Source organism: Cavia porcellus, unplaced genomic scaffold, assembly GCF_034190915.1.
Source record: "Cavia porcellus strain 051 isolate PalLab524CR breed Dunkin Hartley unplaced genomic scaffold, mCavPor4.1 scaffold_12, whole genome shotgun sequence".
Classification (NCBI taxonomy): domain Eukaryota; kingdom Metazoa; phylum Chordata; class Mammalia; order Rodentia; family Caviidae; genus Cavia; species Cavia porcellus.
This window is the reverse complement of record NW_026947495.1, coordinates 82,765,231-82,778,731: the sequence shown is the minus strand read 5'-3', so window position 1 is coordinate 82,778,731 and position 13,501 is coordinate 82,765,231. Positions and strand designations below refer to the sequence as shown.

The 13,501-nt window shown below is 49.3% G+C and overlaps 1 protein-coding gene across 5 annotated transcripts in view; it reads left to right on the top strand.

Annotated features, from left to right (window-relative positions):
* The window catches only part of Satb2 (SATB homeobox 2), a 142,565-nt gene that overhangs the window by 75,012 nt on the left and 54,052 nt on the right, over nt 1-13,501 (top strand). For all 5 annotated transcript variants that reach the window (XM_063259515.1, XM_063259518.1, XM_063259516.1 and 2 more), the window contains one exon: nt 9,923-10,395. In XM_063259515.1, coding sequence (XP_063115585.1) covers nt 9,923-10,395 — 473 coding nt within the window. The remainder of the gene's footprint in view (nt 1-9,922; nt 10,396-13,501) is intronic.

Genomic DNA, 13,501 nt, shown 5'->3' with positions numbered 1-13,501 from the left:
GAGAAGTGGGCAAGTAGGGGACAGTAGCTACTTGCCCCTGCAGACCCAGCCAGTTCAAGACCAGGACTAGAGCTCAGGTTTTGGCGCTGATGTTTGGACATTGCAGTTGAGATGGTGCAGAAAGACCACCCTTGGATGCAGCCAGGAAAAGGACAGGGGTGGAGGCTGAAAGAGAAAGGGGCCAGGTGCACACAGGGAGGAGCTGCTGGGAGGCTGCCCAGAGGAGCCTGGCACCGGACTTCTGGGGCGTAGTCTGTGGGCAGCAGCGGTCACTGATACCTAGCAGAGAGGGGAGTCAGGGGTGCGGAGGAGCAACAGGGCAGGAGAGAGGCGTAGGGGAGTGGCTTTGTGGCCCAGGCCAGAGATCCATGACCAGCTTTGGGGAGCAGCAGGGACTAGGGGTCACAGATACCTGAGGAGGCTGGCCAGCCCTGGGTGGGCCTGAGGATCAGCAGGAGCCCAGGGAGGTGACGGGTGGAGGATTCATAGCAGCCTTCTCTGCTGAATGCCTTGCTTTCTCTCAGGCCATGCTAGTTTCAGATTTCCCTGTGTCCTACCCAGAAACAAGCATAAATTGTGCAGCAGAGCTGGAGGTGGAGGTGGAGTTGCGCAGTGAAGACGCTGGCTTGCTGTGCACTGAGAGTTCTTGTGCGTGGAGCAGGAGGTGCCCAGGTGCTGTGTGGCTGCAGAGACCTCTTAGCTGCTAGATCTGGGAGGCTGCCCTAATTTTGCTCAGGCCGTTCACAGAGCCCAGAGCTGGCAGGCACTGTGAGCACTTAGGGAACTAAGCCCCTGTGAGAGCCCCATTTGTGACCCTGAGCTGTACTGCCCACAGGAACAGTCACTCACCTGCTTTGTCCACTCTGCACTGGGGAGGATTCCGGGCTCTGACTGCGCAGTTCTGGACTCCTGAGCAAGTAGATGAAGACTCAGGGCTAGCAGCAGCCCCAACCCTGGGTGTCCCCCATTCCCCCGTGCAGCCAGGGTAATGCTTGGCTGAGCCCCTACCTGGACCGGAACAAGCGTGGTTTGCTAGTGGGGGTCATGCAGTCCCTGGTCCTGGGAAGGTGGACCTCACAGGGTGAGGTGCCATGTGGGTGGACTTGTGTGGATGTGTGTTCTTAGAGCAGTTGCATTTTCTGCAAATGTTATACTGTAGCTAATCTAATTATCTGATGTCTTGGGAGAAAAAGGAAAATCCTTCCGCATTTAGTTCTGACTACAGATATCCTTAGGTCACAGTCAGAATCAGAGTCACTTCTCTCTCTATTGAGTTGCTGGTCTAAGATCTTAGTAACAGTCCACTGGAAGATGACGATACCTTTATTCAGTACAAATCAGGGAATGCTTGTGCTGAGAACAACACCCCTTTGAGATTTTTCCAGCTACTTTGCTGTGTGTTTTTCCTAAATATGACTTAAAACATTGAAGTCCTGTGACATCAAGAAGAGCTGTTTGTGGGGAAGAGGGAATCGTGGATGGGCCGCTTGCCTGGCTGGCGCTCCCGGCAGGCTGATTAAGGGGCGCGCTGTGTGCGGAGGGCGGGTGGGTGCTGCTCTAGCCGCGCTGTCTCTGCACTGTGCTCAGCTCGCCTGAGCAGTTACAGCTTGAGATTAAAATGAAAAGCAGAATAAAGATGCCGTTAGCTGTGGGAGCAGCTCTCACGGGCACACTTAGAGAAGCCTGTGGACTGAAGGACGCAGCGTTGTGGTAAAGGGGCGTTTGACACCAGTCCGTTGGTGTGGCAGCGTGCGCTCGTGGAGTAGAGGTGAATTGGGCTCACTTTTTCCAGGGGACCCCTGGCCCAGGAGCATTCACGGCCAAAGAAGGGTGTGCGGCTCCCACTGCCTCACAGTGGGTGGGTGTGTTTCTCTGTGTTTTAATACGATGGGAGAGGGAGGCACTAACGAGAGGAAAATACACCTACGAGACCTGCCTGTGGTGTCGTCGCGAGGCACGGGTGCTCCTGGGCTGATTTATTAGGAGTTAAGTTGGCTGGAATATCTTGCTCTAGGCAGAGATTCTGCAGGCAAGTTCTCAACACAGAGACAATTTCTCTTTATCACATTTAAAAGGAAAAAATCTTCAGGTTTGGTAGTCCTAAGAGACTTAGCTTTATTTTTTTCCCTTTTGCCCTTCAGCTTTTTTGAACTCTTAAATATTTTCTTTAATTACAGTTTATGTGCTCTTATGATAGTTTTTCCATTTGTTTGCTTTAGATGTGTGGGATTCCTGTGTGATAGACAGAGCATATTAGATTTGGCTCCTTTGATCACGTCTGTCAGTGTTTATGTTAACAATTGTTTTCGTGTAATAGTTGACTTTGTACCTACAGTTATTGACCAGCTGGAAATAAATAAGCAGCAGTTTCAGGGAGTGGGGTTCTGTATCTAGCACTGGCTGGTGAGGTTATTTCGTATAGTCAGGGAAACGAGTATTATGTTTAGAGTGTAAAAAGAAATTGATCCAGTTAAAGAATTTGAGGGTGTTAATGAATCCAGCTCAGAGAAAGGGGGCAAAATAACCACCAGGCTGCACCATGTGGAATTCCCACTTTTGTGGTTAGAATGATAGCAGATTGCCTGTTCCATCTGCTTCAGCTGTGTGTGGATTTGTTGTGAGCCGAGGTGCTGAGGCTGTTGTCCTTTGTGTGTGAGCATTTACCTTTTACTTCTTGTTGAATCTGTTTCCTAGAAACCCTTCATACTTCCTGCATTCCTGAGTGTCCTGGTGGAGTCCCATCTTCCTCTGTCAGGGGCTCCTGCTGAGGACACCTGATTTTGGACAAGCTTTTGTGACTGTAGCAAAACTTAAAAAATTAAGGGGTGCATGAAAATAAAAATAGTGTGTATTTGTGTTACAGATGTGTAAAATGAGTTGCTAATACATTGATAGGAGCTAAAAGGAACCAAAAAGTTTTTATGATCAATCTCAAAGTACTCTTAAAAAGCAGATGCTAGGGACTCACTCGTGTGGACCAAACAATTAAATTGTCCAACACAAAAACCTGGGTGGAGCTGTTAGAAGCTAACGGTGTTCAGCACTGTACCTCAGCTGGCGTCACTCCTGGCACATTGCGGTTGGTTACTAACATTTTGCCTATGAGCTGAACAAGCTCTGGGGCGTGACTCCAACACTCCCCAGATCCGACAGCTGTTCAGACCTCACACCAAAAAGTTCTGAGGTGGTGAGGAGGCATCAGGCTGATTCTTGCCACGGGTATATGCCCTCTAAATGCATGTGACAGCACACGCACATGCACGCACGCACGCACGCACGCACGAAGGGTTTCTAAGAAGGCTGCGTGGTTCTGACCCAAACACCAAGCCTGTTGATACCCATGTGGTTCCACTTGGGCAGTTTAGTGGAACTCAGAGTGTGGGGGCTGGGAGACAGAGGTTTTAGATTTTCCCTTAATTCTGATTTACCTTTAGTAGTTTTGTGACATCAGTTCTCTTGAGTTCCAGCTTCTTCAGTGAAGTGGTGGTGTTAGTATCTGTGCAACCAGACAGTTGCCATGGGAATTAAACCATGGCAGTGTGGGAAGGGCTCAGCCGGGTGCCTCAGCTCTTAGGTGAAGGCAGGGCTTGTCTGCACCTGAGATGCCAGCGCATGTGAAAGAGGTACGTTTGCTTTACAGACAAGAAAATTCCTGCACTTACAGTAACGCAGCATTTCCTAAAGGAAATCCATTAAAAAGTACTTGTAAAACATTCAGGCCCGAGAGCTTGATTTCGAGTGGTACAGAGAAAGTACTAGTACCTAGTTTTCGTTGGCCATGTGATTCACTTATTGTGCGGAGCCAGCAGTCCTAATCTTTTTTTTTTTTTTTTTTAAAGGGGGTGGGGGGGGGTAACCAGGGATCACACTTACAACGTCCTGCTTGCAATGCTAAATTGTTGCTGAGCTAAATTGCTGGCCCCCCTAATCATTTTAAACATGAGGAAGTATTATCTGCATTTGGACAGCTCTTAGACCTTGAATAACTTTCCTAGGTTCTCTTGTATTAGACAAGATTATGGTCTTTAAAATTGGTCTCCAAGGTATTAGGGCTGGGATTGGGGTGCAGGACAGTTGGATGGAGATGACGAATATCTCGTCACAGTGCTCTGAGATTTGGCTACCAACTCAGGCACTGATGCAATTGGTGGCTTTTCTACCAAGGGTGACAAAGGCAAGCCTGGGCCTCTCTTGCCTATGTAGAATCGCTTACTCTAAGGCCAAAGGAGTCGCAGCCTTCTGGATTTTTAATAGCTTTCTTTGTTGCTTATATCCTTTTAAGAGAGAGGTTCTGGGGAGAACTAGAATAGAAATTAGTAAAGGGTCCATCAGCACTCATTCATGTTCATTTGGTTAATTTGCATAAACATCTCAATGGCTTAAAGAAGAACTTCTGTAAAAAGAGATTCACCCGCTTCTGTGCTTTCCACGTGTTATAACTGCAGACAAACCCCAGAGCTATTTCATAAAAGCAATGGTGTTCGGTTTTGCTTTAAAATGCTCTAATCATAATTCTGGCAGGATTAGCAATCGCTTCAGCAATGTTGATAAATCTGCAAGAGCAACGCCATAGCTCCTGCTGCCCACCATCCTTCCTGTTGCAGAGGAGAGGTCCCTGAGAGGGGAGTCTTCATTCTCCCTCGCTGGGCAGGGGTCAGGATAAGGTTGGGTGTGTGCACCACTTCCCCAAGATGAATGTGCTTGTTGCATGTTGCAAACCCGGTTTGATTATTACCTGCCTCCTGAAGTCCTATAATGTCTTCAATGTTATGTTTTTATTAATATTGCTGTGTAGTGCTATGTTCAATTATGCCTGATATAGACAATTCTATTGAAAATAACAAGAGACATCATAGTAACTACTGTAGCTCACCTAGTATTGTGGTTGTATATGTCTTTTTCATTTCATATTTTTCCAGGAATTTGCTTTGTTGTTTTGATCTGCTTTTCCCTATAATACAGAAAGGATAGGTATACATGTAGAGATTCACGCATGAGTAGAACTTCTAAACAGTTTATAAGGATTATATAACACATGATGTAATGAACAGATACTCTGAATAAGAAGAGACACTAAGATACCCAGTGCTAATTCTGTAGCGTTATGATATAAAATCTAGCAATACTATTATTCTCTGTCCAGAGTGATATTAGTCTATTTACTTTTGTTTAATTTCAACATATGTAAAGATATGGACAGCCTATTTCGAAGAGAAGGAGAGACACTCTGGCAGCCATTGCTGACTTCCCTATTGTCTGGTCTTGAAGACCTAAAATGCCTTCATCATCCTGTTCTGATCAGTTTAGTACTTTGTTCAGTATGAATTCACTGTGTGTGAAGATACGAACAACTATTTGGAAGAAAACAAGAGACAATATGATAGACAGTGAAGATCTCTGGTGGTCTTGTTTTGAAAACTGCGTTTCTTAAATTGTTTTCTTATGATCTGCTTTGTTCTGTTTTGTTAAGTTTAATTTTACCCTCTCTAAAATGAAAGAAAGAAAGAGGGAAAGAGCAGGGCAGCAGAAGCGAGTATTCAGAGAGATTTGTTTTGAAAACACGAGCCAGAGCCCTGGTGCCTGTTACAGCCAGATAAGTGAGGCGGGCAGCGGCTGGAGGCTAAGCAGTCACTGGCCCGGTGGCCTCTCCCTGCTTCTCCTGTGCCGCCCGCTGTGACAGGCACTTACAACTGGCAGCCTCTGCTCAGAAATCCTCTAGAGGAGCCAGATGACAGGGAGTCCTTCTGGACACTGAAATTTCATGATCTCTGCTTTATGTAGCACCTATAGCAAACAGATGTAAAAATAATGGCATTTGGTTGAGGGAAGCATAAATTGAGCAGAAAAATTGTTGTTTTGGTATGTGTGTGTTTTTTTATGTTAGGACATTTTTGATGCCTGCACATTCCCTGAAAAGTAAAAAGTCATTCAACTTTCACTTTTAAAAATGCTTCCCTCCTCTCTGTTGGTTGATGGAAGTGGTTTAAATGCATGTGTACATTTAAAGCATATTTGTTGTTTTTCCCGTTTTTTATTCATTCTAAAATTTGAAACAAAACTCAGCTTTTCTACAAATTTAATTTCAAGAGTTGTGAAACCATGTCCTTTGTCAGTCTCGTCTTCCAGCTTGTAAATTTTAAGCCACATTTGCAGAAATCGAAAGACACTGAGCCATGCGTGCGTCCCGAGGCCTGTGATTCTTCTTGATGTGCATTGCTGTGAAGCATAACGATTGATTTTCACAAGTGATACGGTGACGTGGCACAGTTACCTGAACCAGAAGAAAAGACCACGGTTCTTTAGATGACCTTCTGGAGGTGACCTTTAAGCAGAATTGTCTCAGAATGACCTTATCTAAACAATTTAGGAAAAAGGAACAATTTGGCACATAGAGCTTTGTCTGCTGATCACACTACAGCTGTTTCTGGTACCTGTAGTAGCGCCTCAGCAGAGATCTTTCACGTGGCAGTATCGGTCCCGTGAATTCGGCCCTTAGATCCTGAAGTCTGGAGGTGGACGTGAGCGGAGCTCCGACACCAGGTCCAGTCTGTTTCTGCAGCACAGCGTGACTGCCACTGGAAATTGAGACTGGAGAAAAGCGGGGAGACGCTGTGCTGTCTTACGATGCACTAAGTTGCCCACAGCCCTGCTGCGGATGTGTTCTGGGGCCTTTCAGGCTTCCCCTTTTCCTTTTTTCCTCCCTTGTTAGCTGTGTCAGGGGTTCACTTGGCAGATTCATGGGTGCACGTAACAGACTTGGATCACTTTTCATCCTTGTCCCTTCCCCCACCTCCCCCCCACTTTCACCGCTTTGGGGGTTCATTGCATGTATCGTGCCCATCCCTGCCCCGCTCGCCCACAGCTGCCTGCCTGTCTCCGCCTCTCCCTTCCTCTGCTCTCACTGTCTCCCTTCTGCTTTCTGGACCTCTGTGCAGGGAGAGTGTGTCAGGCTTGACTTTGAGTACCTCCAGATCTGTTTGTCTTTCTTCAGCGACAGCACTGGGTTGTTTTTCACGGGTGAATAATACTTCACGGTGACCACACACCTCGTTTTCCGTTCCCTCCACTGATGGCAGTGGGCACTCGCGGGTCTCTCCCACCGAGGCCGGGAGCGTGGCCCTGGCTGTCAGAGGCAGGCTCTGGCCTTCGCTTTCCGAGTGTCTCACCTTAATGTATTCTGTATTCAGGGACATCATAAGCTTTGGAGCCCAGTGTTGGCTGTGGTCGCAGTGCAGGTGGACTTAGGGTGTTGCCCTTGTGCAGCACGGGGCGTGGAGGCGAGGTGCTGCTGGGGCTGCACGCTGTGGTGCGAGGGCCCCTCAAGTCGGCCAGGAAGACAAGGGGAGGAGGGGAGCCAGCCCGGGAAGGGGAAAGGAGAGGCAGCGAGGGAAAGCAGGCACTGGCTGCGGGCCGGGAGGCCTCTCTTCAGGCTCCCTCCGCTCTGGCTCTGCCTCTCTCGGTGTCTCCGTGTCTCTTCTCCTCCATGTGGGTCTCGCTCCGTCCTTCTCCTCTCTCCACCTCTGCCTCTGCCCGCCTCCCTCCCTCCCTCCCTCTTCTTTCTTAAACAGCACTCGCTCTTCCCCTCCACGGAGGAGCCAAGAGCTGGTGCTGATGTCTGAGGTGAGCGTGACTGAGCCGCTGACCGGGTGGAGGCAGCACCTGCCGATGGCCGCCCCTGGGTGCTTTGCGTCTTGAATGTGGTGGCTGGTGCCCTTTTTCCCTCTGGTTTTAGAAGAACTTGGCTGTAATTGGTGGAGCTGTCAGGGACTGAAGCACAGAAAGTGTCCTTCATGTCTTAGGTGCAAGGGAACAGTGTGGCAGCATTGGGCAGGATCTGGTTGTCAGAAATGTCTCGTTTGACCATTGCTGTATTTTAAAAATAAAGTTAATTACCAGTGTACGCACACGAGCTGTCATGTGAAATGCAGGTTCTTCTCGAGGAGAAACATCAGGATAAGGAGACTGCGGCTGGCTGGGGCGGTGATGCCTTCTGTCCTGGGGCTGCCTTCGAGGCGGCTTCCTGAGTCGTCCTGCCCTGAGGCCTGTGTGACCGATCCCGCATGGTGACACCCTGGCCCCAGAGCCTGCACCCGTGGCCATCACCCTCTGCTGGATGGCTCTGGCTGTGGGCCTCCAGCAGCCCCGTATGCCATGGTACTTGGGTGCAGTTGAACGCTACTATGGCGAACACAGCCTTGTTCAGGAAAGGTGTCTGGTAAACTAAGTGGGTTTCATGGGAAGGATCAAGTTAGAAATGGACGAAGTTTGAAGTAAACATTGGACTTACTTGGGAGTTCATAGGAAAGTTAAGCAGAAATTCAGTTCTTTAGGAAAGGAGGGAAGGAGCTGGGGATTTAGCTCAGCGGCATGAGCGCCTGCCTTGCAAGCGCATGGTCATGAGTTCGATCCCTGGTACCGATTAAAGAAAAAGAAAGGAGGAAAATATACACTAAGTATAATGTGATCCTAAAATATTTACAATCACTCGTTTCCTAAATGGGAAGTTTGTACTATCTAAAACTTTTAGGCACATAGATGATTACATACCTACTTACATTTTAACACATTAGTTTGCTCTCATGTATGTGTTGTAAGATCACAATATACGTAAGCTGTTAACTCAAAAATACTGTTTTGTGCACACTTACAGTTTGTTGACTGATTTTGTTCACGTTGTTTGCGTGTGATTAGTCACCGCCCCTGGGTCTTCACAGAAACTCTTGTTTGAAGTCGAATCTCCCAGTTTTCTAGCACATACTACTTCTGCTTCAGTTTTTTGAGGCACAATAATTTTCCGTACCAGTTACTTTTATTGTAAACTGAATGCCAAACCTAAGCACCATTTACATAATAGAGGGACAGTTATTTTCAAAAAAGTTTGTTTCTTTTGATTACCTTTGGTCTCCAGCAACCTCCCAAAACAGTGCTTCTGACAGTTATCTGGCACAGAACTGTGGCATAGTCATGTCCAACACTGGCAGTTGTGAGAAATGACTACCCAGTCTCTAGGAAATTTGCTTTCAAAAGCAGATTTTGCTAGATTATACCTGTGAGCACTTAGAGCTGGTAATGATGGAGTTGCCCAGCCGAATGTGTCTTCCCCAGCAGCAGAGCAGATTCCCTTCCCTGGCAAACAACCTAGTAACACCTCCAAGGCGCCTGTTGTGCTTCTTGTCCCTTTTAAGGTGATTCTTGGAGTTTTCAGTAAAGTGCAATGACAGGTAATCAAGTAACTAGCCCATGTAGTGACCAGTCCAGGTGACGCTGTTAGTCTTGGAGACTTCTCCTTGTCTCACGCGTGTCACATCCCTGAGATTCCCGGATGTGATGAATGGGCGTGCCGAGGAGTGGTGGGCATTTCCTGTGATCACCTCCAGAGCTGGGTGCCAGTATTTGTGTGCAGTTTGCATTGGAAGGTTTTCATTAATTCAGCAGGAGATGTCCTCGTCCTCTCCTGATGACCTTGACTACACCTTGAACCACACCAAGAAGATAAGGGGCTGACAGTCACCCAGATGACAAGGAAGGCACATGACAGTTTGGGAAGGAGCTTTAGAATCTAATGGCTGTGGCTTCTGCCTTGACTTTCATCAAGACACTTACTTTTAAATGTTTAGGAAAGTGGAGTGACAGATATTCCGACCTTCATATCCGTCTGTCTGCTTGCTTTGTATTACTTACCACGCTCAGTGAGCTCTCTGCCACCTAGCTCCATCCCCAGCCCTCCTTGGTATCTTTTACAAAAAAAATCCTTTTGTAATATTTTGCAGGAGAGGATAACTCACTTGTGTCTGGGGCTTCAGCCTTATATGAAAAGAAATCAATGTCGTTACTGTATCAAAATATGATAGCCAAGTGCTCCACAGTTTAACGATAAATACTGAAAATAATGACGACTTACCATGTTTAATCTCTTTAACAGTGGAAAGAGTGGAACGAGAAAACCTTTCAGACTATTGTGTTCTGGGCCAGCGTCCAATGCACTTACCAAATATGAACCAGCTGGCCTCCCTGGGGAAAACCAGTGAACAGTCTCCGCACAGCCAAATGCACCACAGTGCGCCCATTCGCAACCAAGTGCCCGCGCTGCAGCCCATCATGAGCCCTGGCCTCCTCTCGCCCCAGCTCAGCCCGCAGCTCGTCCGGCAGCAGATCGCCATGGCCCACCTGATCAACCAGCAGATCGCCGTCAGCCGCCTGCTGGCCCACCAGCACCCCCAGGCCATCAACCAGCAGTTCCTGAACCACCCGCCCATACCCCGGGCAGTCAAGCCGGAGCCCACCAGCTCCTCCGTGGAGGTCTCTCCCGACATCTACCAGCAGGTCCGAGATGAGCTCAAGCGGGCCAGCGTGTCCCAGGCTGTGTTCGCCAGAGTGGCGTTCAACCGCACACAGGTACCGTCGCATGTGGGGTTGCTGGAGGCCCAGAGCCAGAGCCGTCTAGGCAGAGGTTGTGACACCCATGCCCTTGGGTTAGTAATCCTCAGGCCTATCCATGCATGAGTCGATATAACTAGTTAGTTCACACCTGTAACAGGATGAACATCTCGGAACCGACCACGGAACCAGGACCCAGGGTATCATGGGGGTTTGGGTCTGGGTGCATCCTTTACTTTTTCCTGGGTGTGTACTTGGTCTTGGATTTTACTGTTACCATTCCTTGGTTAGGAAAAAAAAGCACTAATTGTAAATTACTTATGCGTGCCCAAACAACCCGTTGTTTATCTTGTTTTGAACTTTAGAAAAAGAGTATCATTATGTCATAATTCCTGTAATTTTTATAACCCTTTAAATGTGAGTGTAGGTGTAACATACTGATAATGGGTAGAAGCCTGGTAGAGTTCTTAACGTTCAGAAGCATCCTGTGCAGGTAGGGGAACAGCTCGCTCCTGCATGTTGTGTCTGGCTCTGGCCATTTGTGTGAATTGTTCTTTTCCATCAGGGGTCTGAACCTGGAGCGTGTCAGCGTCATCCAGAGGTCCTCTTAAAACACAGATTTTTAGCTGGACCTGGTGGCGCGTGCCTGTGATCCCAGCACTCAAAAGGCTGACACAGGAGAGTTCACGGCCTGCCTGGCTACATAGTTCAAAGGCAGCCTGAACTACATTGTGAGACCCTGTCTCACAACAACAAAACAGATTTCTGGGTGTCACCCAGAGTGTTAGTCTGAGGTAAAACTCTTATTTTGGAGGAGATACTGATGCTGCTGACTTGAGGACCTCACTGAACACACCCACCTAGGTCCAGTGTGGAACAGAAAGGGCAGGGACTAAGTCCAGGGCCCTGGCTCTGAAGGGAGCAGGGAGCCAGATGAGTACTCGGCGCCAAGCAGCGCGACGCGTGTCGGGGTCTAGGCAGAGGTGGTCGTGGGTCCCTGCTGGGGAGAGGGCACGTGGGAGGGTGGGTGCGGCAAGCTCTGAAGGGAAGTCTGCTCTGCGCAGATGGAGAGGTCTGGGAGCAGCCTGCTGCAGAGCGTGGTGGCTTGTCTCAAGCACACGTCAGCTCTCGACGGTTATGGGAAACGTGAGAGGCAAGCTGCAGATGGGCGGGTGCTGCTGCAGTGCAGGGAACGCCAAGGAGACCATGAGTCGGAGGCCAGAGGCGGTAGGTGCTGGTCAGGTTGGAGAGCAATGCCCTCGGGCAGCAGGCACACACCAGTGCCGGGCTAAGAACCTTGAACCTCGGCCCTGAGCACTGGGCCAAGGTCTTGTGTGGGCGTGAGCTATGGCCAGGTGTGACCAGCAGCAGCCAGAATTAGATCTCGGGAAATCTTTGTGCGCCTCTCGTGATAGTCAGGGTTAGGGACTGAGACCTGAAAATGCTGCCCGCAGTCTCAGGAAGATTTTAAACAGTCCTCAAAAGTAAGGACTGGTCCTAAGAGTTGTCTAAACACTATTGAAGGCATTAGAAAGTCTCTTACAAAGCCGGAGGACAGAAGGGGAGAAACCAGCAGCTCTGGAACAGACTCAGGGCAGGGAGCAGGACGAGGCACCTGTAGGACGGGCACAGCCGTGAGTACCTGTGGGACGTGAGCAGACCCTCTGCACGGGAACCAGGGGGCCCGGGCAGGCTCAGAGCCAAGTCAGGGATGGGCCGTGGGCCGCGAGATTCCAGAGCACAGTTCCATAGGGTGGAGACAGAAGCCAAAAAGCAGGAAGCAAGAAGGATTATTTTTGGAAGATAAGAGCAGATGACTTTTCCTCACTGAAGAGGAGGTCACACACATGGACAGCTCCAGTGTGACTGGGGGTCACTGTGAGTTCAGAGCATTTGTGAGGTGGTTTGGGCGTTCCAGCCCAAGGGAAGCAGCAGGAGCTGGTAAGGAGACCAGCCCCGTGCTGGCGCCAGTGTCCGCAGCGCGGGACTGCAGGCTGCAGTGGGAAGAGGCTCCTGAGCACGCAGGAGAGCTTGGAGGGAGTCGCTGCTCCTGGGGTTCTTGGCTGCAGAGTCCATCAGTCAGCTCGGAAGTGAGCCCAGAGGCCAGGAGGCCACACGGGCTCAGACCCCGCTGGCCAGCTCCTTTCCTGTGACTCCAGGTCCCGAGGTGGTATCCGCTGTTTGGGACTGGGGGCCGGAGCAGGGCTTCATGGCGCTGCTCCGCCAGGTGCAGCGCTGGTGCCTGCTGCTCATGGGTACAAGAGGGCCCTCGAGCCTAGAGACTGCCCGGCTGTGCCGACAGCTCTGTGGGCCCAGGGCAGTGGAGGGCGTGCTCGTGTTGCTATGGACCTGGAGACTCACAGTGAGGCAAGACCAAAGCCGAGCGCCCTGACCGGGAGGGTGCCCGCCGGCCAGCGCTCCTGGAGGGCTGTCTTCTGCATGGCCCTCTTTGTCTCTTTTATGGATTAATGATTTTTCTTTGGCATTGCCATCTTTGAAGTGCCATGTTATAAAGGGTCTAATTGAAGCATGGAACACATTTTACTATTTTCCCCTGCCATTAAATGTGTAAGAGGCTACACACAACAAGAAACATTCACTTTCAATCAGCGTGAGCTGGGGCTCCTGGGCCAGCCTTGAGGATATTGGACGGAAAGTGCAGAGGAATGTATGAGTATTTCCTTTTAAAATTCTGCTTTTAATTTGGGAAAGCTTTTCATCCCTCTGGGATCCTAACCTGTTGTGTATAAAGCCCAGCCTAATCCAGATATTGACAGAGTGACACAGTTTGAACTTGAGCCGGAGGTCAGCGGACACCTGGGTTCTGCTGCTCAGGGAGACCAAGACTGTGAGGCGGGCATGAGGGTGCTCTGGGCCCAAGCTGCCCCCAGGCTTCCAGGTGACGAGGCCGCTTTTCTTTAGGCATTTGAGGGTGACACCATAATTTGTATTGTGGATCACAGTTATACATAAAGTGAATTGTTCATCTTTGAGTAGAAAAGAATTGTGACTTTTTTCCCTGTCACACCAAGTACTTGCGGGACACCTAATGCTTGCAACCCGTCTCCTGCTCAGCTCCTGTACTGCTGTGTAGCTGTCCTCAGAGGCTTGAGTATTTTCTAGA